The sequence below is a fragment of the Oxyura jamaicensis genome, chromosome 3 (assembly GCF_011077185.1).
Source record: "Oxyura jamaicensis isolate SHBP4307 breed ruddy duck chromosome 3, BPBGC_Ojam_1.0, whole genome shotgun sequence".
Classification (NCBI taxonomy): Eukaryota; Metazoa; Chordata; class Aves; order Anseriformes; family Anatidae; genus Oxyura; species Oxyura jamaicensis.
The window spans coordinates 33,932,271-33,956,191 of NC_048895.1; the positions used below are offsets into that span (position 1 = coordinate 33,932,271).

A 23,921-nucleotide genomic window follows, 5' to 3' on the forward strand; every position below is an offset into this window, starting at 1 on the left:
AATTAATTTGTTATTGTTTGTACAATTTTGCTTAATTGTCATCTTTTTCATGTGTCTAATCTAAGCTGTGTTCAATCAGCCTGGTATACACCATATCCTTGAGAATCTTGTAAATACCTCATTATCAAAAATGTTTGTTCTAAGACTTCTGATATTCCAAACTATGATTTATTTTATAGATACATACGTTAAGCTAACACTGCTGAACTCCATGGGGCAAGAGATGTCCAAATGCAAAACTTCAATCCGCCGAGGACAGCCAAATCCAGTATACAAAGAAACCTTCGTTTTCCAAGTTGCACTGTTTCAGCTTTCGGATGTGACGCTCATATTGTCTGTATATAATAAGCGCAGCATGAAACGAAAAGAGATGATAGGGTGGATTTCCTTAGGTCTTAACAGCTCAGGAGAAGATGAACTTAATCATTGGACTGAGATGAAAGAATCTAAAGGACAGCAAGTATGTAGATGGCATACTTTACTAGAATCTTAATGGATGGTACAAAGTGCAGTTGTGGTTCTAAGGGAGTTTTGTCTTTCAAGATGATCATTATTTCCAGTCACAGTCAACAGATTTGTTGTGGAAGTGGAAAATGAAAATTGAGATCAACATTCCATCTTAAAGAGTGCACAACATGCAAAATGGCGGGATTTAATACATAATCGTCGTTTAGTATCAGGCACTTCCTTGGTGTCAGAGGAGCCTTGCTATATGCAAACACGTTAGCAGTCCTTCCCCCAGCCACCTGATGCTGTGTTCATTTGGGTTTGTTTTGTGTTTTTCAATTCAGTAATATTTTATGTAAGGTTCTCCAAACTAGCGTACGCTCCTTCTTGTGTACTTTTTGTAGTGCTCTTACACTGTAGCTTCTGACCTGCCTGCATTCAGATTAAGGGTCAATAATTTGCACTATGAGAAAAAGTGGATGAGCTGTGAAGAAAAAAATCAACAACAATGAAAAACACCACCACAAAAACCAAGCCCACCAGTGGAGAAGATTTAGTAATATGGCATATATGAATATACTGTTGCTTAACACTGAGTTTCTTTCCAGGAGCTTAGTACAATTAAGCTTTCATTTTTGATATCCAGTTGGTTTGAAAAATACTAGCATTTGGGCATCAGGTGAACTATGACGTAAAATAAAAGTTTCTTCAGTCTGTGACAGGAACAAGCTCTCTATATGGCATAAATTGGGGTTTTCCCTCTTGCCTGTACTTCTGCCTAATCCAAAGAGACCAGATCATTAGTTTGGTCCCTTCCAAATCTCCTTAGACAGGTTGTACTGTAAAACTATGTAACTTTCTGTTGAAAGCACCTCCTGTATTTGTGTATTCCAATGTAGGAAGCTCATAGAGCATGATTTTACTAAAATATTTTTTTCGTTAAACAAATTGATGTGTATTTCTTTAAAAAGTCAGCAGTTGGACGTTAGGTTGAAGGACTGAAGGAAGTGGCAGCAGTTGAACTGCTCAGAGTGAATGAGAAATATTGTGACTTCTGTTGGAATAGACATTCGTTTGAGTCTTTTCTGAGCTGTGTTAGGGATTACTGTATGCCATTTGTTGGAAGTACAGGTCAGACTAGAATTTTTTTACCTTTCTTCTTGGAGAAGACAACATTGGTGAGTTATTTTTTTTTCAGTGATTTGCCAGCAAATGAATGAATATTCACTCCCAAAATAGAAATTTTCTTTGCTTATATTCAGGTTGGGAACAGCAGCTTTCAAACAACAAAAGGAGCCACAGTATCACAAGAAAGTTTACCATCAAATGAACACTTCTGGCTTCCACTGAAATTAGAGAAATGTCTGTACTTCTGAGATTCCTATTTGTCCCAAATATTTTAACTGGAATAACACTAACTGTCCAACTGCTGAATCCAAGTCAGACTACTGAAATTGTTTATTATTGAGTAAAGATTATTTTTTTAAAAGCTTCCCAATTCAAATACTCTATTTGCCTGTAGTGATGTTTCATTTAAAATTTTAATTTTTGCTGTATGGAAAGCAAGCAAATTTGTTTTTCTTATAAATGATAGTGATGTCTTACTGTTTTAGCACTTGGTGGATAGAAGACGGAAGTTTTGGATACTAGTGAGGCAATTAGTGGTAGCCTACAACGTTCTCATTAGGACATATTTTTTTTCCTCTCAGATTTCTTTATAATACCTTTGAACAATCCTGTCTTTAGGGTGTACAGTCAAGTACAGTGAGATTGGAGACAGTGACTATACTATACTAAAGACATTTCATGTGGTTCTCAAATTGTCATACTGAACAAGTTCACTAGGGCCTTTTTAAAGACTACTGTAATTCCACTTCTTAGTTTATTTGGTGCCTTCCGAAGGGTTTATTTGCAGAGCCAGGTTTTCAGATTTAAATGTTAACAGGCCTGATTTTTAATCTGTTATTACATTGCTGCTTCATTTACAGAAGCTTTATTTATTAAATAAGAATAATCCAAAAACTCTTTAACCAGGAATGATCTTGCAGTGCTACAAGTTGTCTCTTTTAGTCCTTTTGTTGCTCGTTTTGTAAAACGTAATGTTGAGTGTAGAATTTAATAATAATAATAAAAATCAACATTAATTTTATATGCATAAGGAAAATGCTCAGATTTTCCCAATCCTTATAGCTTTCCTATGATAGAAACTGTCTTAGAAGCTGATCAAAGGCAACTTTTCAATGGACGTGGAAGTGTTTTTACTCATTCCGTTTGTGGACATTTGAATGCTCTTTCCTAAAGCTGAAACTTGTCTCTTAATGGTTGTCTCTTTGTACAGATTTTGATTTAAAATAATGTACAGTTTTTAACAGTAGGAACTGTGGAAATTAATTCATTGGAGGATATATTTAACATTGCCATTGAAGAAGTGACTTTGGAAGGTGCAGTAAGTAACCTCTTACAGAATCCAAACTAAACTAACAGTGTCTTGACTTGGGTTTATGTTTGTGGGTTGCATTCCTTCAGTTTTACGTCTAATCATGCAGATTTCTAAGACACTGAAACCTTAATTTAGACATAGCAGAGATTTATAATAATCTGTGTTGGACACATTTGGGAAGAAGAATCTGCAGTTTATGTGACTGTTCCCACAGTAGTCAGGTCCAGTTTGTGCTTCGCAGAAGAGGGTTTGCCTTCTTTGGATTTATTCTGTACAAAGGCTGCAAACTGAATGTGTAAAGAATGGAACTGAATGTTAATTTTCAGGCAGTAGAATATGGATTTTCCATGCAAAACCAGTCACACCAATAATTGGATTCACCCTGGGATTTTTATGAATTAGTTACAGTATCAGTAGCTGTCATGTTGTTCTTTCTTTGTAGATCCCATTCTTATGCATTGTTTGCCATTATATTCTTCTTACTGCTTTATGCGAACCGATACTTTCCTATCTGAAATCTGCCTTAGATGCAGAAGTCCCCATAGGGGCTTAAGCATATAGTGCATTTTGGTGCATTAACTGAAGTCTCAAGCATGGAACAGAATTTCTGAAGAACAAAGTGTTTGAAGCAAATTAGAAAGGGACAATTATGTTTTCCTCAGACTTGGTGCTTTCTTCATAGTTTTTTGTTGCTTAATTTTGTTGAAATGTACAATTACTACTTGTAAGAGTTTATCAAAGTACTTAATTACTTTTCTGTGTGCCAATATACCACGTAGAGATTACAATTCCTGAATTAGTTTTCTGCCAGTGTAGCCTTAAATAATTGTAGAACAGTGAAGTTCTTACAGATTCTATTCTGGAAAACATTTCATCCTTTCTGCATGTAATCTATTTGCTTTAATGTTTAGAATATTTCACATAGGTGTTCTCAAAGGTAAACTCATCTTAAAGTATTATAGCTATGATGAAAGGTGGTTAGTTCCTTTCAGTATGTGGTATGGGCAAGGTTGCGATCTGTACAGACAAGCATAAAATCACTGCAGGAGAATGAGGGCCCACGGTCTGTGTAGGACATCGCTGTCTTCTGCATATGTGGAGGCACGGCGTAAGCAGGGCCATACTTCTGCTGCCTGCTCAGGAGGGTGGTACTGGCAGGATTAAAAGCTTGGTCCCTGTGGTGCTGCCTCAGGCTCAGGACTTAAGGGACAGCCACACAGTGACCAAGCAGTGAGGCTGAGTGTGAAGGCAGAAGTTAGGCAAGGTGTGATGAACTCAATTCATGTATGAATTGAATATAGATTGCTCTTACATGTATAAATTCTAACAGAAAGTCTGTGGTAAAGTCAGTGAATGATGTTTGAGGGAAACACTTGGCCTGAGTGTTTCAACTTGAAACTAGTAGCACAATGCCCTTTCATTTAACTGAGAGTCATGTTAAGCTCTTATTCATCACGCTTTTCTGGAGGAAAAATCACTGTCTTGTCTAAAGCAGGTTTTAATGTTATGGCTTGTCCAGCTGCAAGGCAGACTGACTTCCTCCTTGAACTGAATTCTCAGTAAAAGTTCACCATTCATTTAATTCTCCCACTGATGTGCATGCACACCTCCCATTAATGTTAATAAGAGGAACCCATGGGCATCAACAGAGTGGGGACCTGACCCTGGAAGTGTTATGTGTAATGGGATCAATAGATCAGGGCAGTGATACAGTGGGGCACCTGCAACACGATCAAATGTGATTCCAATTGTGAATGGAGATTTTTTTTAAAAAATCAGATATCAGGATACTTAGTTATTTAATCATTATCTCTTATTTTTGTTTCTTCTGTTCCTCAGCTTGTGGAAATGCTTGAGCATTAAAAATGTTAAAGCAATCGTCAAACATCTTGATTGCTTTAACTGGAATATTCAGCAAAGTTTATTGTTAGAACAAGCTGTCAAGAATGCTCTGTATTTTTGGTCTATTTAACTCAGCTGCTGGATTTTGTAGTGCATCACAGCTGGGTTTCAGACTAATTTGTGCTGGTGGTAGTTTTTGAAGGGGGAGTCATAGAAGCATTCGCTTGTCAGTGAAACAATTCCTGACGAAGCGATATCATCTGAGAGTGAGGGCGCTAAAACGAGAGAGGGCCTCACGCTGAGGTAGCTGCACTGACTCCACTTCCACTCGTGGAGCCTCACAGTCCTTGGAGGGCCCGACTCAGAGAAACAGCAGTGTGTGCTTTGTGGGAGCTCATACATCCAACGCTGCTCATGCTGCTCTGCGTGGGAGCCCCTCGGCTGCTAACCTAGCATATTTTATAGGTGTAAGAAGGGTAAATAAGTGTTTATTTGCAGGGTGAGTACAAACTGGCCTACAGTGATGTGGATTAGTTTAGCCTTAATAACTTACCACTGCCCCTCCTTAATTGCAAGCAGGGTTTCTTCTTTTCTGCAGACTATGCAGAAATCTTATGCACCCAATGTATCTGTTTATATTATGCCTACCTGAATGCGGCACGATGATATTAACAGTAGCAAGTTTAGTTTGTATTTGACGTGGTGTGATTGAATTAATAAATTGGCCTGATACGTGCTGGGCCAGGTTTTGCTGCACAGGGTTTTGCTGATATAATAGAGAATACGATCCGTATGGGGAGGAATGTGCCAGGAGTTAGGAAAGCAGATAGTATTGCTCCTTTAGGAATGAAGACCAGGAAACAACTATGTCCAGAAAATGGGCAAGTGTAGCCTAATAGCAAGATGCTTTCATTCACTTCTTTGGAAGCATCTGCTGGTAGAGCTGGTGCAAAGCCTCCAATAGCTGCCTGTCTCTGAGGAGCCTGTCTCAGGAGAGCAGAAGCAGTACTACCATACCACTGAAGGAATACCTCATGGACATTCAGGGATGTAATTAATGTCATCCTTTTTGTCTTATATCTGAGGACAGGAGTCTTGCCCGTTTTATCAAGTTAATTCTTTTGCTGTGTTTTGCAAATCCTATGGACATTCACTGCATGCCTAGGGTTTAAGGTGGATTGCTTCATAACTTTTGCTTCATTTCCAAAGCATGACTTTGAGTGAATTTTCAGAATTAACTAGAAGCATTATCATAGCTTTAAGTTGTAAGGTAAATTCTAGGCCATAGTGCAAGCAAGGAGCAGGGCTTTGAACAAATTTTGATGGTGAATTTTGCAAATGGCTTATTATGACGTTTTAAGAAAATTTCTAAGCGGTTGAATGTATGAGGGAATATTTACAAAAAAAAAAAAAAAAGGGGGGGGGGAATAGAGCAACAATCTTTTTTACTGTACAGCTAATTTGCTGTCCTTTCCAGTAAACCACAAGGTTCATTAGTGCTCCGTACTGTTTTGTTTATGATAACAGTTTTTAATGTGATTTTCATGACAAAGTGTAATTAGTGAAATCTTTTATTCAATTTTTCCCTTTCTTTGCTTTTTTTAAGGAGAGATTTCTCCTTATATAGTATATATACTTTCTTACAGAGCTTTCTTACCTATTTTTCTATAAGATGATTTAACAATTTAAAATTAAATGCTCTATGAGCAAGCTATATCACTGTTACACAATCTAAAGTGCTAATATCATGACTAAGGGCCTGAACCTACTGCCTTTTACTCGGGTCTTGGTGTAACTGCACTTCCTTCGTGTTGGGCAGTACCTTTCCCCACAAGCAGTTCCATCCATTTCCCTGAAGTGACTCAGGGAAAGGTAACAATTAACGCAAAGAAGAGTGGTAAAACTGAGCCTTCTCTCCATTCTTAGCGGGACGTCTGTCATGAGTAAAGGCTGCTGGCTCTGTCCCAAAAGTGTAGTTATAGATTATAGTTCCCTTGATCTTCAGTAATTTTGAACTTGTTTTCTGGTGACTATAAGCTAATAACTGATCGTAGTGAATACAAATATCGAATTGTGCTGTTATCAGCAAGATTATTAAAATGTGTTTCACATTTTAATTCATTCTCTCATTGGGATATAAGGAATTGGGTGTGTGAAGCATTGTATTGCATAGAGATAGCACACATTCGCCGCATTTTTAATAAGTGTATGAAATATACTGTATGTAGCATTTTCTTGCATACTTTTATACTGCCTGTATGCCACCGATGCACTCGGTGCCTTGTTTCTTTTGTACAAGACCAATATGTAGAGAAACTAACGTTATCATGTGTAAGCAATGTCACTGCAAATCAGAAGATGTCTTAACCCGATTATTCCTAGTACAGGAGGTTTCAAATGGCACTTTGGTTTGACACAATGCATTTCTTTGAGTTTTTAGCTTTCCCCTTCCCTTCCTCATCCTGCCTCTCCGAGAAACCTCCTCACATGACTGTTTATTCCTCTCTGATTCCTGTGTCTGATCTAAGTCACATGGTGTTAACCAAAGAACCAAGTCTGTTTCGAATTCTTTGGACAAATATTGTTTGGACTTGCTGTTACTTAAAGACAGAAATGACATAACGGATCTCTTTGAACAAATATAAAAATAGGCTTCTGTAAATGTGACTCCAAGCTGAGAATTCAAGATACCTCTTTTCTGACTGGTCATGCATTATTGTGTCGGTAGCAATGTGTTTGATTTATATTTCTTTGTGTATTTTAATCAAATTCACATCACAAACAAAAATAGAAATCAGTGCTCTGTCAAATTAGCTTATCTTACTCATTTTATACATATATCTGAAGTGTGCAACTTTGAGAACAGATTCAGCTTTTGTGTCTGAAGTCCTGATAGTATACGATACCTGTCTAGCATATGCTGGTCTTAAGGAAACAGACTCATGCTGCATTGTATGTACATTTCCTACTAGAATCCTCTTCATTGTATAATTTATGAAATATAACATGGTTTTCAACTAATGTTTCAACTTGAAATTCCTTAAAATTCAGTGCATGTATAGCCTTAAACATTTTAAGACACTAAGCACAGTTTTAAAGGGAATAGGTTATATTTGCAAGTCCTGTTTAGAAGTCGGAGAATTATTTTTATATGTCAATCAAAGATCATCGAAAATGGGCATATTACAGTCATGTTACCAACAATGCTCTTAATTATATGCATCTATAAAAAGCATTTTGGCAGAATTTTTTAGATGTGAAACATCACTGCTCATTTTCTTTCTTGAACTTGCTGATTTTGTTTTCATGCTTTCGTTTCTGTACAGAATCTTGGGGCCTATAAGTAATGTGACTTAATTTTCCCTCATAGAATTTCTTGAGCTTCTTTACTGTTTTGCTGTGCTTTTATTTGAATAAGCAGTGATTAAAATTATCTATTTATTTATTTATTTATTATTTATTTATACGTTTTGACAGTAAGAAAGAGTGAATGACTGTTTTCAACTGTTTACATGGCTTATTAAATTCTTAGGACCTCATTTGAAACTGTCATTATAATCCAGATGAAGACATAACTTTCATGGCGTTTCAGTCCACAGCAGGTGAAGACAGAGTTCTGGCAATGAATGTGCAGATCTGCATATTGGGTGTCAAATTGTAAATCCCCAGAGGGATTTATAATTATGTGTCTCATTGTACCTACAGCATCTCCAATTGTGTGATGTCAGTTACATCTTGTTTTATTTCCTTTATTATTAACCAGCAAAAAAAAAAACCACCAACACCATACTTTTATCATTTTGTGCTAACGTATATTAATCTTGAGGGTTTCCAGTGTGTAAGATTAGTTAGTGTTGTCAGCTGTCTTTCTGTTTAAAAAAGTAATAATAAAAGGCTGGTCTTTCAGCATACGCATTCCATTACTATTCTGATTTTGGGGAAAGGCAAAATGCCACCAGCTATTTGTAGTTGTATTTACCTGTACAGCGCAGGTAACTTTAATTCCATATTAGTTTGATGAAAACATGCTATAGTACATGTTCAAACTACGGATCTGTCACAACATTAAATAGTCATTTTACGTACCTGAAGCTCTGCAGCTGTGGTTTTCTGTTTTGTTTGCTCTCTCTACTTGTATTGATTATTCTGTGAAATGTGTTTTTGTCGGTTTTGGGACTGGAATGGATATTCTTTGGTTAATTCAAACTATTTTCTGTATGTGGAATCAGCTTTTTGCATGTGAACTTAATTGTTGGAAAGTATTTGAAAAAAAAAAAAAAAAAGGAAAAATTACCTTTAAAACTGGTTGTTGTCACTTTCCTTTGGAGTTAATTAGATCTTAAACAAATGTAGTAGACTTCACTGTTTAGGAGATACTAACGCTTGGTCAACTGTTTGAACTCCTGTGAGCGTTAAAAGAAAACCAATAACTTTGGCAAGCTAACTAATCCTCTCCCTAACACACTTCTTGGCTCTGTTTCCAAATTTCCTAAGTTCCCTCTCCATTTCTCACAGTCTTTGTTGATGTCATGAATCTTCTACTTAGAGAAATTTAAATTAACCAATGTGATAATGTTCTGACAAATATGATGTGTATACTGGCAAATAAAGACGCGCTCAGGTGATAATTCTGGTTGACTTTGGAAACTGGCTTTATGCAATTTTCTTCTGGGGTCATTTTTGATTGTGTGTGTTTCTTTGTCCCACATGCCTTTCTCAGAAGGGATCTCATCTAATGTGCCTAACTTCCACTTTCTAAGGAACAGATAGGGTGAAATAATTGAAGTTTGATTTAAACATGAAATAAGTTACAATTGTAATTTCACTGTGACCCAGCTTAGATCTTCTATACTGTCCTCTAATGATTTTTGTAGTACGAGCAAAAAAAAAGCTTTCTGGGCCCTCTTGGCAGGTCTGCTTTAGGATGTGCCTGGATATATATGTACATTTTAATAGGTATTAGCATACATGGGAAAAAAAAAAAGAAAAGAAAAAAAAAAGAATTGTTACAAAATTAAAGCATTTTTTCCTACCCTGAAGCTAGGAAGGCATAAGAGAAATAGTTTCTAGCATTTTTCCCATTTCTGCAGATGAAAGGAGCATAGCCCGATGACTTTTACCAGATGAAACTGGAAAGAGTGGTATGTTTATTGATGTGTGATCTTCATCATCTGGACCCATCTGTGCAAATCCTAGGCTTTCTACAAACAAGATAATGTGGTACTTGCTGGTGTTAAGGCTGGCATTTTCAAAAGACTATACACTTTAAAATAACTTGTCATTCCATATGGAGACTGGTACATACTTGGTACTTAAGAAGCTTCAACAAGAGCATTTACTTTGTGTCCATATTCTTTAGAAGATGTCATAAAACACTTTGTACCCTTGTGTATAAGAAAAAAAAAGGAAAAAAAAACAACAACCAACACAAATGTTTTTCTCCAGATGATATAAGATCTATTAAAATTTGAACATATGAACTATCAGATATTTGTTTAAAAATTGAGGATTTATAAAGCTATGAAAACGTGGCAGAGTAAATGGAATGTGTAGTCAGTATGGTAGAATTTGTTCACTGTTTATGAACAGCCATTTTCTGCTCAAAGATCACAGTGAGGAAGAGTTAATACACCCTGTGAGTCAAATTCGACTTTCAGCTGCATGTGTGGCACCTTTCAGTCTGCTATGTTTCATGTATGTAGCTGAGCAGAATTAGGTGCAATGCTCCTAGTTGCTAAATAGCTTTCTGTGCAACAGTAATTGCTTCAGACAGAGCCAAATTGCATCATTTCTATGCAGATGTACCTTTACCTGTCAAAGGTTTTCTCTGAATAGTTGTCTTTGTGTGGCAAATTCCACATTAGATATTATTTTAAAATCACTTAGAAGTCGCTAGTTACTTGTTTCCCAAAACTCCTGTGGGTAAGGGCTATTTATCATTTTTCCTGCTGAAATTTGTAATCTTCATTTTCTCTCTGGTGTTTTTGTTTTTACCGTCCAGCAGTGTGATGCTAATTTAGTGCTTGCTTCATATTAGACATTTCATTTTACTTGTAAATTACTCTACTATCCCCAAATTAATGAGAGCAGTACTAAGGCATTTTATCTGCTAATTGTTTTGAGTAGCTACATTTTAGCATTGGGGTCTAAAAATGTTGGCCATTGTATCAGCTTTAAGACTAGTAAGGATAGAAGAAAGCAAATAAGCCTAAAGATGCTCAAATGAAATAAATTATCTTCAAGGAAGATCATGCAACAAATCATCTGGGGGTTAGATAAATGATTTATTATTAAATTCAAAACCTAATAGGTTTATGTGTTCTGAGCGTAGTTTACAGTGGTTTGTTTTCCACTTAATTAGAAGCCTTACATTTCATCTTATTAATAATGAAAATCCTCTTGTCAATTTGTGTAAAATCATGTTGAACTAATATGTATATTTTAGAGGCAGAATAAAATCTCCCCCCATAGCCTTTTGTATTATGTCATTTCATTATGCAAAAATAATGACGTTCTGCCTTTAATTGTGTTAGTGCAACATAAGAAAGCTCGATCTTTCATTGCTGTTAGCAAAAGTCCTTATTTCAAGAACCACAATGAAGACGGTTCAACCTCTGCAGCCCACTGTTTACAAGTAAAGGTTAGCTTTACGCAGGAATTGAGAATACCAGGCCAATTCATCTCAACAAATAATAATGGTATAAAAGATTATAATCAGTAATCAAAGCTTAAATTATTATGTCTTGATGTATCAGTTTGGTTGCAGTAGTGTAACAGTTAAGAAAGGGCAAAATTGCTGAAGGAGACACGATTTGTATCCCATTTGTTTTTTGGAGTCAAGAACACATTTCCCTGACATCACGGCATTCTCAGCTGCTGATGCTGGGACCTAAAGTGCCAGTAGACTAAAATGTCAGTCACACAAGCCTTTGCTAATTAATGCCTGTACCAGAAAATGTCTGGCATTCTTAGGAAATCAGGGAGATATAGAACATAGGCATCATTCGTATTTATTAAAAGGAAAAAAAAAAAAGGGGGGGGGGGGAAGGTTAGGGGGAGGTATTTAATCAGCCATTTAACAAAAGCTCCAAAGCAATCAGTGAGGCTAAAGGTCCTGCAAAAGTAGGTCTAAGCCCCAGTGGCAAATCATCACACAAGCTTGTTGCTATTTTCTGAGACAATGTCAAACACTTAGGAGCACACAAGCCAGGCCAACAGGCTAAGTAACAGCATTAACCATTCAGTCTTCCCCATCTGTTACGCACGCAGCCAAGCTGACAGTTGGGATGGAGTACTTCTACGTATTTCTGTCATCGACAGAGCTGGTGCGTATTGTAAAGCAGTAGCATTGCTTGGGAAATAGCAGTCAGGCTGTGTGCAGCACCTTGAGCACACCCTTTAAAAATTCAGGATGAGAGCAAGGCGGTATTTGTTGGCCTAAGCATGGGGCTGGGAGGTGGGAATCCTCTTTAATTCCCCATTTGATGCAGACACAGCTTTGTAGCCCTCGCTGACGTACTTGGCCCTTATTTTCATTGCCCAAATTCCTGGTTTCTTCCACGTTGTCGATACATCCAGGCACTAAATGACCAGTTGTAGTGTACAATTAATCTTTGAAGCTGATAAGCGTCTTCAGTTGAAAGATAGTATAGAATACTATGTCTAAAGCATTGCCCCCATAAATTGTAGCATGGGATATTGTATGCAGAAGAATGCTTTTCTGCTTATGCTTAAACGTACTGAATTTGTATGCTGAATGCCTCAGTTGTGCTGCCTTTTTGTCATTCCTAATATCAACAAGAGCCACTGAAGGATCAGAATAAGCCGAACAAGGTTTTAAAACGTATTTTTCAGCGAGGTCAGTTTGCCAGTATGATTGGATTTGAGCTGAAATGAATGCTGGTACCAGCATAAGGAGGGAAGTGCTCAGCTGGAGCAGAGCTGTCCTTCCCCTGGTATCCACACTTAGCTAAATGTCATCCTGTAGCTACCACCTTAAAAAAAGGAAAGAAAACACAACTGTTATGAATATGGAGGCAGTTTGCATTGATGACTGTTGCCTGCAAGGAATCTGTCCAACCATTTCTCATCTTACTTTGAAAAAAAATCTTGTAAAACTTGAGAAGTGAGATCCACAGGGGCAGGCAGAACTGATTCTAAATATCATTGAAATATCACCAAGAGTCCTTTTGATGGGATAGAAATTGCTAGTTGGTTCTGGTATAATTCAGCCTTTCAAAAAAATAAACATAAAAAAAATCAGAAAACATATGGGAATGTCATCATTTAAATCGATGTACATTTAACACATTTGATGTTATTTGGGGAGTTCTCCTAAACCTCCAACAACGATCTCTCATTTTATTTTTATTTTTATTTTAAATTATTCCTCCTTCCACCCCCAGACCACTGGTCCCGACCCACCTCAAGGACTCAGACGGCCCTGAGGCATTTTCTGACAGGAGTCTCTGTAGAAGGATTGCTGCTATCTGCGCTTGGACCCCGGGAGAGCCCTTTGAGAGGAAGGGTGGTGGTGGTGCATGACCGATGTGGGAGCACCAGAAAGGTGAGAGATGGTAATAGCTGGAGGTGATTGTACTGGGTCTGGCTGGGATGTTACTTTCCCTGCAGCAGCCCATACAGTGCTGCGCTCTGCACTTGGAGCTAGAACAGCAGTGGTATCACACCAGTGCTGTGTCTGCTGCTGAGCAGTGCTGGCACAGCATCAGGACTCTCTCTGACCCTCCTAGGGGGTGGGCAAAAAGTGAGAAAGAAACACCACCAGGGCAGCTGACCTAACCCAACCAAAGGGATATTCCATACCATATGATGTCACACTCAGCAATAAAAGGTGGAAAAAGGAAGAAGAGGGGAGGGGTGGGCTCTCGTTGTGAAGACGTCTGTCCTCCTCCCGAACACCGGCTACGTGCGTTGAGGCCCTGCTTCAAGGACGTGGTCAAGCATCGCTCATTTGTGGGAAGTAGAGAGTAATTTATTTCCTCTGCACTTCCACATAGCCTTTACTTGTTTTGTTTAGTTATTCCCTTTCCCCCTCCCTCTTCCCCTTTCCCTTTTTTCCCTTTAGTTGAATTGTTTAATTAATAATAATATTTCCTTAATAATATATATATATTATTTTTTTTTCTCTTTAATTAAATCATCCATATCTCAACCCATGAGTTGTTCTTTCCTTTACTTCTTCCCCTCCTCATCGGAGGAGGGGGAGTGAGAGCGGTTGTGGTGTTCAACTGCCTAGCACGGTAAAACCACCACAGTGATTCAAAAGCAGGCATTTCCAGACCATTTGTAAAGGATGCTGGTACCCATGCCATGGCACATCTCACATGCAGCTTTGCTCCTCCACTTCCTTTTTGGCTTTTCTGTGGAATGGATTGATTCACCCTTAGGCAAGCATTTCGCTGCCAGAAATATTTCAAGGAGTTGTTCTTCTCTTAGTGCATATCCCACCCTCTCTAATTATGCATAACATTTCACTGAAAGCTTTCACAAAAGGTAGACATGCCGCATAACGTCTATTATAGCAAGAGCCTGAAGACCAGAATACACTTAAACTGTTCATTGTCATTCTGGGCAATCCAAATTAAACATCCCCAGTAAATGCTGCACTCCAAAGAACAAAAACCGTAAAACGATTCAATGAATTTTCATCACATATAACCACTGCAAGATAAACACTTCTGCCTTGCACAAAAAGTAGCGATGTCGTTTATGTGAGGAGTGGATTTTACAAATGTTAACACATCGTGATGGAATGTACTTAGATCTTCAGCCTTCCCTTGTATCCACTAGATTTCTCAGCGAGTTACTGCTCTTAATCTTACCTGGTTTCTTTTCTGGGTACGATGTGGAGTTATGCTTTTCGCTTCAATGTTTCTAAGTGTGTGTTGAAGCATTTTACAAATACTTATTGTAGCCTATGGTCCTCTGTCAGGTGAGTGGATTGATAGTCTTAACCTGACCCTGAAATAAGCCAATTTGAAGATGAAGCCTGGAAAGTGCTTGGCAGTTCGGGCCACTGCTGCACAGCAGTTTAAAGGAGGTGACAGATACATTGATCCTAATTTAATAAGGGAATTTTCAGGTAGGTAGTAATGGAGCTGGAATGTGGCCAAAGCGTTGCGTTTAACGAGCCTACCCTTATAAAATGTTTTATAGGATCTTTAATGAAAGCAAACAAATGAGATCACAGCTTCATCTCTTCTGCAGTGGAGAGCAGAAAATTCTCCTTTCCCTCTAGAAAGACCATGCTGCCTATCATCAGAGCGGGGCATTGAAAAAATCTGCCACCAGAAGCATTTACTGAACAACCAAGATATCAATGTGTTGACCTGTAGGAGGAGTAGCTGGCTCATGTATTTTAGTCACAATGATCCTTCAGATACTGAGAAGTAGCCTCTAAGCAAGTAAAGAAATCCTTAACCAAACTGAAGTACATTGAATTCAACAAAATTGTTGATTCTCTCCCCCCCCCCTTTCTTTTTTGTGTTTAATCTCAGAAATCTTGCTGATTTGCAGGATAATTTCCATTAAGTTTAAACTCTTCAGATATCATGGACAAGATGAAGGTGCCTAGATTTCAGCTTTCCATAGGCAGGATTTTCTATATCCATCAGTTCTTTAGGATTTTTTAATACATTTATTTCCAAATATAGCTAATTGTTGGAGAAAAAGAATTATGACCATGACAGTCCTTGGCAGGATAAAAATGAAGGAAACTTGATGCTTTGTGGAGACTGGAATTGCTTAGCTTGAAACTCTCCAGGTGCAAGAATGGTGTCAGCCTGCTAACCCCCCAGAAGTTCGTTGCTGTTTTTGCCGGGTGGGTCACGTTCAGTTATTTTACACCACCTTTAGTGTGTGATGCTTTATCAGCCGAAATAGAAGTACTTTAAAAGCAATAGCCTTAAAAATTCATATGAAGGTGTTCAGGGATTTAAAAACTATGGATGTCCAGCTCTATATGGGTGCTTAAATCTTTCAGTGTGGAATTCAAAGCCCGGATGCATTATTCTGCGTCACACCAGGAGGGCCCCAGAGCAGCACACGCAGGTCACAGGTAACTGACTTGGTCACTTCCATTGATGAAAACGCAGAGAGTGAATCCATTCATTTAGATTTTGTGAAACGCTCTGAGAAAGCTAAATTATTGCTCGCTTGGCAGGAATTGCGGTTTTGCTTGTTGTTTCTTTAATTGTACGTTTACTTTTGTTCTGAACCTCGTGGTGGATGTGCAGTTCCCAGCACACAGACGCAGAGGGGGCTGACACCCTGAGGATCAGCGAGTGCTCAGGAGCTGCCACCAGCCTTGATGTTGACACCTGGACGTGGAATTGTGCTACCAGGTAAATCCGACTGCTGCTGCTTGGTACCCAGAATGAATCCCAGTTCCAAAATCTGCATACAAATGTATCTATTTAACTTTGGGCTTTCGTTAAGGTGATCGCTTCCTTTGTGCAAGTGTACTTTGAAACACGCTGTATGTTCCATATTACCAGGACCAGATTTGGGGAGAAAAAAAGTCAACTGTATTTAAAAACACATACACTATATAAACTGACTAAGAAACTTAATGCCCAGCCTGATTCCCTATGTTCCTAATGCTTTCCCTGTGTTCTTAAAAACAAACAGAGAGCAGAACCTGGGCAAGTGGTTAATTCTTTCAAGATGACATGGACCTGGGATCCAACTAAGTAATATTCTTGCTTTTATATTTGATTTTTGGTTTGGATTATTCAAGGATATTTATCCTTCTCTCTTGGAATAATTTTGCTTTTGGAATAATTTCAGACAACAAACCAACAAATGCAGTCTACAGTTTAACGTACTGTGACCCACTCTGGCTCCCAGAATAATTTCTCCTACCAATTTATTTCTCAATAGTTGGCTATGCTCTGCTGTTTCGTTTTTTTTTTTTTTTTTCTTTTCTTTCCTTTTTTTTTTTTTTTTTTAACTCCTATTCTGCTTCTCAGATTGGAAATTGCTGCCTAGATGTTTTTCTTGAGGACCTTTTATTTCTGATTTACTGTGCTTCCCTAAGTAAAGAAATTGTTCTCTTAGTGCTGCAGAGTCGTAAGAAGCTGCTAATGCTTTCTGAGAGCGGAACCACACACAGGAGACTCGTATAATTTTCTCTGTAATTGAATGGTATATTTCTCAGCATCCAGATTTTTAGCTGTTGGGATTTCTTTTTTAAGATGATATATCCTTTGGAGGCTGAGATGTACTTAGGTTAAAGACAAGCAGGGTATATTTCGCTAGCCCTTACTAATGACTTGTTCGAGCCCGTTACCGACTGCAAGCCCTTCCAGCTCGGGGTGATCTTGGGTAACCTTGCACAAACTTCTCCCAGGCCTGCAGCAGAAACTTGGCCCCCTGCTTCTGGCAGCGTTCGAGTTGGGCTGGTGCCTCTCGGCACGGTGTCCTGCGACGGTTCTCTGAGGCTGTTTCTGTCTCTGGACTGGTTGGGTCTTTATTCATGGGGCTGCGCCCTGCCAGCTTTATTCGGACTGAGCGGTCCTGTTGTGCTGAGGGACACTGCTCGCAGAGGGAGGCGTGCCTGGAGAATGGGGCTGGCACCCTCTGGTGTGGCAGCGGGGCGAGGAAAGTCCTTGTGACAAGCAGAGAGCTTGGGCAAGACCAAGAGGGATGGTGGACAGGAATGTGTTGAGCAGAGCAGACATGGGAAGGAAATGAATCTTTAACTCATTACCGTGGAACAGCAGCCAAGTTAGAGCTCAAAAGCAAACAAACAAGCAAAGAAACAAGCAAAACACTTTTGAAGTTTCAGATGATATCTCAATTTTATTATAGAGTTCATGTTACAGCTTGATTGCAAATAACAAAATAAATCAACTGAATAACTGAGACGAGGCTGATCATTATTCAGTTTTTCTTGGTGGTTTGATGGATGAACTGATAGTGAAGTTTAAAAATCTCTCCTTTTAGCAAAAAAAAAAAAAAAAAAAAAAAAAAGTCACTGTTCAGCTCCTGAGTGCATGCTTGAGAAGGGCAGCATACACAGCGTCTTTATTATTGCTTCTGGAGGTGATGGCAAGTGTGGATGTAGGCACTGTACTGAGTCTCAATACAATATCATATCAAAACTGTAGGCAAAGGGAAGATATAGAGTAACACACAAGTGCTTCCCCATATCTTCCTTTTTCTATTTTTTTTTTTTTTTAATTTGAGGACTTGTGCACTCCGTTGAAATCACAGGTGTTGCTGTGCAATTTTGTTTAAATGACAGCAATCGCAAGTCCCCAGCCACATCTCACACAAGCTAGAAAACTGCTGCCCTGGGCCTCGTGGGGCTCAGCTCAGCATCTCCACAGCCCCTGGAGCTCTGAAGTAGGCCAGGACCATCCATGCACTGTCCACGTGGGATTGCGCCGTTCTCGTGGTAACGAGAGTGCTCCCAAAAAAACTCGGCGTGAATGAAGGGCGCCTTTCGGTCCGAGAGGAAGAACCGCTGCCGTGGGTCGCGGCGCTACCGCCCCTAGCCCCAGCGAGGATGCGTGCTGCAGAACAGATCGCTAAATGAAAATCAGAATAACTTCAAGTTTTTTCTGCTACTTTTCAAGTAAAAGGAATAATCACTTTCTGTAGCACCATCTAAATAATTGAACATCGATGCTACCAGAATATCTGTCCAAGGACAGCCAAAATCTGCCACATTTGCTTTTTATTTTATCCTGTATGAGAATTTCATGTTATTTTTCCCTGGTTGTAAGAGACAGCCTTTCCCTTAACTGTTAAATCAATAGGTTGGAGGGACTGAACCAAAAAGTATTTTTATTTTTAAATATTTTGGGTCTGCACTGCTAATTGAAAAATAAATAGAGCCCTGTAAATTTTGATAAAATAGATCTTTTTTTGTTTGCTTGCTTTTATAGATCAGTAATGCTGAAGTCCGAAGACTGGAGCACAGACAAGGAGACTGGGAGACAAATGGGTGAAGTCCTGTTAGTAAGCGCCGATCTGAAAGCTGTAAGTCTTAGGATGAAAAAAGATTTCAGTCCAATAATAAGTTCGACATCAAAATACGATATTTCCTATTACCACTAATTTGTGGCACTGGCCCAGCAAGCCTGTCTTTGGGAAGACATCCCCAGAGCACAGAAGTGAGTGGCTAATCCATTCCCACCTGAAGTGTCCTGCTGGAAGAAGCGTCTGGTGGGCACTCGGGGAATTATAGGCTTGAGAAATGACCTGGCAGTGCCAGAGACCATGAACCAGACACAAAACTTCCACTGCTGCAGCCTTCAGTGTCTTAAGTAGGTACTTGGCTGCCAGTCAGTATTAGCCGTGCTGTAAAGGGACTTTCTAAAAAAAAAAAAATCTGACTCCAGACAGGGGTCCCTGTTTACTTCAGCTTGGTTTGGAGTGGTTAAATAGGATTTTGCAAAGGAAACGAAGGGGGGGACCAGCTTCTCAAAGTTGAAAGCCTTGTTTAAGTAGGACCGAGCTGCAAAGGAATTTGGTGCAAGATTTGCAGTTTTTGTTGCTCTTGTCTAACTGAATTTACGTTGTCAAAACCAAAACAAACAAACCCCCAAAAGTAACGTGAGAGAGCAGTAGCGCTTTTGGACGTGTGCGTTACAAGTGATACAGAAAATACATTTGTGACTCAAAATTTTTAACAGCTGAGAAATAAATATGCAAAGCAGATTATTCTGTTTGCAGATGGTAATCCTGCCACGCTGATTTTGCTCAGCTGTCTGATTTTCCAATGTCTGCATTCCTGGTTCCCAGGGTTCCCGGTTAAGAAATAAAATATGAGTCACGGGGCACGGTTACCTTCTGCACATCTGAACGGGTAGCTTGCTGTCTGAGAACAGATTATTACAGGCTGATCCCGCCCCGCTGAATCCAATGCAAAGACAGGGGATTGGGGAAAATAAATAATAATAATAATAAATCTGTTCCCCGCTCTGCCCCTCGTTTTACAGCCGTAGGGTGGAGGCGCTTGCCAGCCCTTGTAAATCACCTTGCAGTGAATCGGCCGCCGGCCCCCCGGGTGCTGCAGGCAGGGAGGGCAGGTGCTGCATGGCAAGGTGAGGCACGGCCCCTTCCTCCCGCCCGCTCCCGGGGATGACTCAGGTGGTTATTAAAAATTTCCAGCTTCCAGCTAAAAATGGCACCAGGAGTCATGCTCCAGAGGGAAAAGGGGGGGACGTGAGATGGTTTGTGCCGCTCTGGTCCCTGCTTCCTGATGTGCACGCGCACACATGCACAGAGACGGTGCACGGCTTGTATGGGAGAAGTTTATTTTGCAATAAGAAGGGTTAGCGTTCTGCTTAAGGCTTTTGCGAAGACTAGATCCAATTTTCAGAGCCTGTTGCCAATATTTGTGAGTCATTTCCTTGGAATCCTACCTTTGGTGTTTATTTCCCTTAGAAGGAAACTTGTAAAAGAATAATAATAGCAGTCATTCTTCGTGGAAAGTAGCACAGGGCACAGTGGCAGACAGCTCGCTCTTTGTTCCCAAACACTTCTCTGTTTGCTGTGTTTACTTTCTTCAGCAGACAGAAAGTGAAGAAGGCGATATAATTAACCCCATAAAACATCTAATTTATGATGCCAGTGACATGCGTGCGCTACTGCACGGGAGCGAAAGTGAGCTGGGGAAGCGGTTTTCTTTGGTACCTCTTAAAGAACAAGAACTGCCTTGGGATTCGGGAAGTCTCTGTATATAATAGAAGGGCTTTGCTGCCTCAGACCAGACCTAGTGGTGTAACCCCATCTTCTCTCTGACTTCGTCACTGTAACAACACCTGGCCCCTGTTCAGTGCCGAGCCCCGTTGCAGAGGGAAGCCCACCAGAGGCGCACGGCCCCTCGCACCTTGCCGCAGGAGCACTGCTTACCACTGGGACACTGACCTGGTTCTGCAAACTGAACGCCCGCCGAGCTGGGTCCTGGAGGGAGCTTTGCTTGTCTGGCACAGCCGTGCAGCCACCAGCGGGGCGGAGGTGGAGAGCGTGTGAGACATTCTGGCAAAGAACATTGGAAAAAAAAAAAATATTTAGGCTTACTGAAATAAATACCAACAGGGCTTTATTGTTCTCCTAGAGCAGGCAGGACACGCACGCTTCAGGAGATGGCTGCGCTAAACTTAATGCCACCTTTTTCAGATCCGCCAGAGGGAAAAAAAAAAAATATGCAAATTTTTTTGCATTTTCTATCCTTGAACAAGTTCTGGTGCAAACTGTAACTGTTACAACCACCATTTAGGAGCTCATTGCATACAGGCTCTCAAGAGCACTGAGAGGTGACGTACCTCCAAAGAAAGACATGAAAAAGGAAACCTCTGCGATCAGCATAGAAACCTCCTATAGAAACCAGAAGCAGAAGAAAACACAACTGCTAGGAATTCTGAAGATTTTTTTTTTTTATTTTTTTTTTAAATCTGAAAGTGTACTTGCTGAGAAAACCAGGGAACTGACAAACTGGGACAAAAACTTCTGGAATTTCTTTATGGGAAGAATTCACTTGAAAATAATTAAAAGAAAAACATTTAGTGTGTGGGAATTGAGAAAGGCAGGGAAATATTTGCTTTAAATTCCATCCTGTGGAAGAGACACTAGAGCATCTGGATTTAAATTAGGAAAGAAGTTAAGAAATTGAAGATACCTTTGAAACACTTTAATGGAAAGGCTATATCTTGACACAATTTCAGATTGCAAGTCAAATCTCTTTCAACTGAGCAGTAAGTCTGGTTCTTGAAGGCAAAAAAAACAAACAAACAAACAAACAAAAAAACCAGCAGATTCCTTGAATTTCCCTGAAGTAAAGGCCAAGAAATACAGGGAGAAACAGTGGGCTTGGCAGGCCTGTGGTTTCTCTGTGCCTCAGCAGGCTGAGGAGCGGAACTGACCCTGCTGGCACCCAGACCTGCCACCCGACCAGTCTGGGGACTCCGGCCAGCCGTACCCCTCTCGCTGCGCCCTCACATCGCGCTTACGGTGCTACACGTGCTCCTGAAGCCAGGTGCGGCTGAGGCAGCAGAAGGCCATCGCAGCCTGGAGCTGTGCAGCCTCGCGGCCGCCTGCTGCCAGCTTCCCCTTCCCTCGGACTCCTCCCGGCAGCCTCTGGCCCAGGCCTCGGTATCGCCCTCCCCATGGACCAGCCACCAGGCTCCGTGGGCTCCGCTCCCACAGGCACTGGGATGGGTTGCCCAGGGAGGTGGTGGAGTCACCGTCCCTGGGGGTGTTCAAGGAAAGGCTGGACGTGGTGCTTAGGGACATGGTTTAGTGGGTGACACTGGTGGTAGGGCATGGATGGACCAGATGATCTCAGAGGGCTTTTTCAATCTTTATGATTCTGTGATTCTATGATTCAAGGAGATCTTCGTCTCTGCCCTGGCCTCTCTCTTTCTCTGTTCCTTGTTTCTTGGAAGTCCAAATTTCAGTTTAACTTCAGCAGGACCCGTGTGCTGAATGCTAGTTCTAGGTGCTTGTCCTCTTTACCCAGTGCTTGCAGCCTCACTCTTCTCCTTGACACCAGAGCCCTGAGTGCAGGGATCGCCTTTGCCTCTTCAGTTTCATTTACCTTGTCTTGTCTGCCCCACTGCACAGCGAGTCGGCATCCCCAGCGTGCCCACGGCTTCCTCCATAACATTACCGCAGCTCTGTGCTCACCCACCCAGATTTCACCCAGTTTCAATGAAGGCCCTCCTAATCTCCCATCTCTGTTTCTCACTTCCTCCTCCTTGAGCTCCAAGCCTATCGGCCAGCTCGATCTGCTCAGCCACGAGCTCCCACATCCTCTTCCCCGTCCAGTGCTGCGGTCAGCGCCCAGCCACCCCCGCCTCTCCGGCAGCAGGGTTTGAATTTCACACTCCAGGTTGTCACAGCTCTGCCCAAGCTGTCACTGCTCACCGTCGTCCCTACCAGTGTCCTCGTGCAGCCACGACTTCCCTCTGGGAGCCTCTGTGCTCTTCTCCACGACACGGCTGCCCACCGGGCACCTGCCCTCCAGGCTGGTTTTGTCAGTGTTTGTGCTCCTGCACCGCTCTGGGTGCTGCATTGTGGCTTTCCCTCCTCCTCTCTGGGTGCCACTTGCTTGGTTAGGGTCTGGGTCTCATCCAGGAGGGCTCTGATTGCTTCTGCGGTGTGAATTTCAGATAACGCCAGGGAGGGAACAGCTACCAAATTGGCAGCAATTACGTTTTCTAAGCACGTCAGTCCAGATGTTAACAGTGGCATCATACAGCTAGAAGACGTTGCTCTCTCCTTAAGCCACGTTGCTGCGCACTGGGAATGCTCCAGAATATGTGCTAACTCTGCAGTGCTTGGGTGCAAACCCAGGAGCTAGGAAAGGGATGGCCATCCCAGGTCTATTCCACCATCTTTCTTGCTCTTGTAAGACCTGCAGCATTACGGTAACAGGCGTTTTATATTTAAGTTTTTTTTTTTTTTTTTTTTTTTTTTTTTCTGAGGCATTCTGGAAGTGTATAAAAAGCCCTTTTCACTGACATCGCATCAGGCTTGTTATAATGTGAATGGCATCATTACAGCTCTCTCATTAACATCATAATGGCTCTGGAGGAATAGTGAGCGAAAACCCAGCAAATGGAGTAGAGCAGCAACGCGTAGTAGTCTTGCTGTGTAAAGCTGCGTACGGAAAAAGTTTGACGTTTTAACCTTCGGGCTGCTGCATGTGCCTCAGGGTGTCCTCGCGCTGCGTGCGTTTGGCTGGCAAAATGGAAAAATTGTGGTAGCCTAAGGATGGAGGGCTGGGTTCAATAAAAAGCCATGCCTGGCTTCCATGCCACTGAAGCCCACACAAGGCTCCCAAATGGCTTTTTCAAAATTGAATCCAGCCCTGAGTGTCAACCTTTCGCTGTAATTTTGTATAGTAAATGCATTGTATGCTCAAATGTACATCTTTCATCCTTTATTTCCAGTGGTGTTAATGGAAATGCAACAATGCGTGTGCTGTTCTGCAAAGTCTCATTGAAATGAATGGGATTTTGGATGAAATCCCTCCATTGCATACGATAATGTATTATAAATGGGTTGGACTTATGGCTGGGGGATGATGTGATCTGGCTCTCGTTCTGGCTCTGACACTGATTTGCTGTGTGACTTCTGGCAAAACGCTCAGGAGGGGATTTTGCTGCCCGTAACAGAGAGAAATGGCACGGCGGCTCCCGCAGCAAAGCCAGAGGTC

The 23,921-nt window shown here is 40.8% G+C and overlaps 1 protein-coding gene across 5 annotated transcripts in view; it reads left to right on the forward strand.

The window, feature by feature from the left end:
• Positions 1-9,354, forward strand: part of SYT14 (synaptotagmin 14) — a 73,072-nt gene extending 63,718 nt beyond the window's left edge. For all 5 annotated transcript variants that reach the window (XM_035321285.1, XM_035321286.1, XM_035321287.1 and 2 more), the window contains one exon: positions 180-9,354. In XM_035321285.1, coding sequence (XP_035177176.1) covers positions 180-493 — 314 coding nt within the window. In that variant the 3' untranslated portion in view covers positions 494-9,354. The remainder of the gene's footprint in view (positions 1-179) is intronic.
• Positions 9,355-23,921: the final 14,567 nt, after the last annotated feature.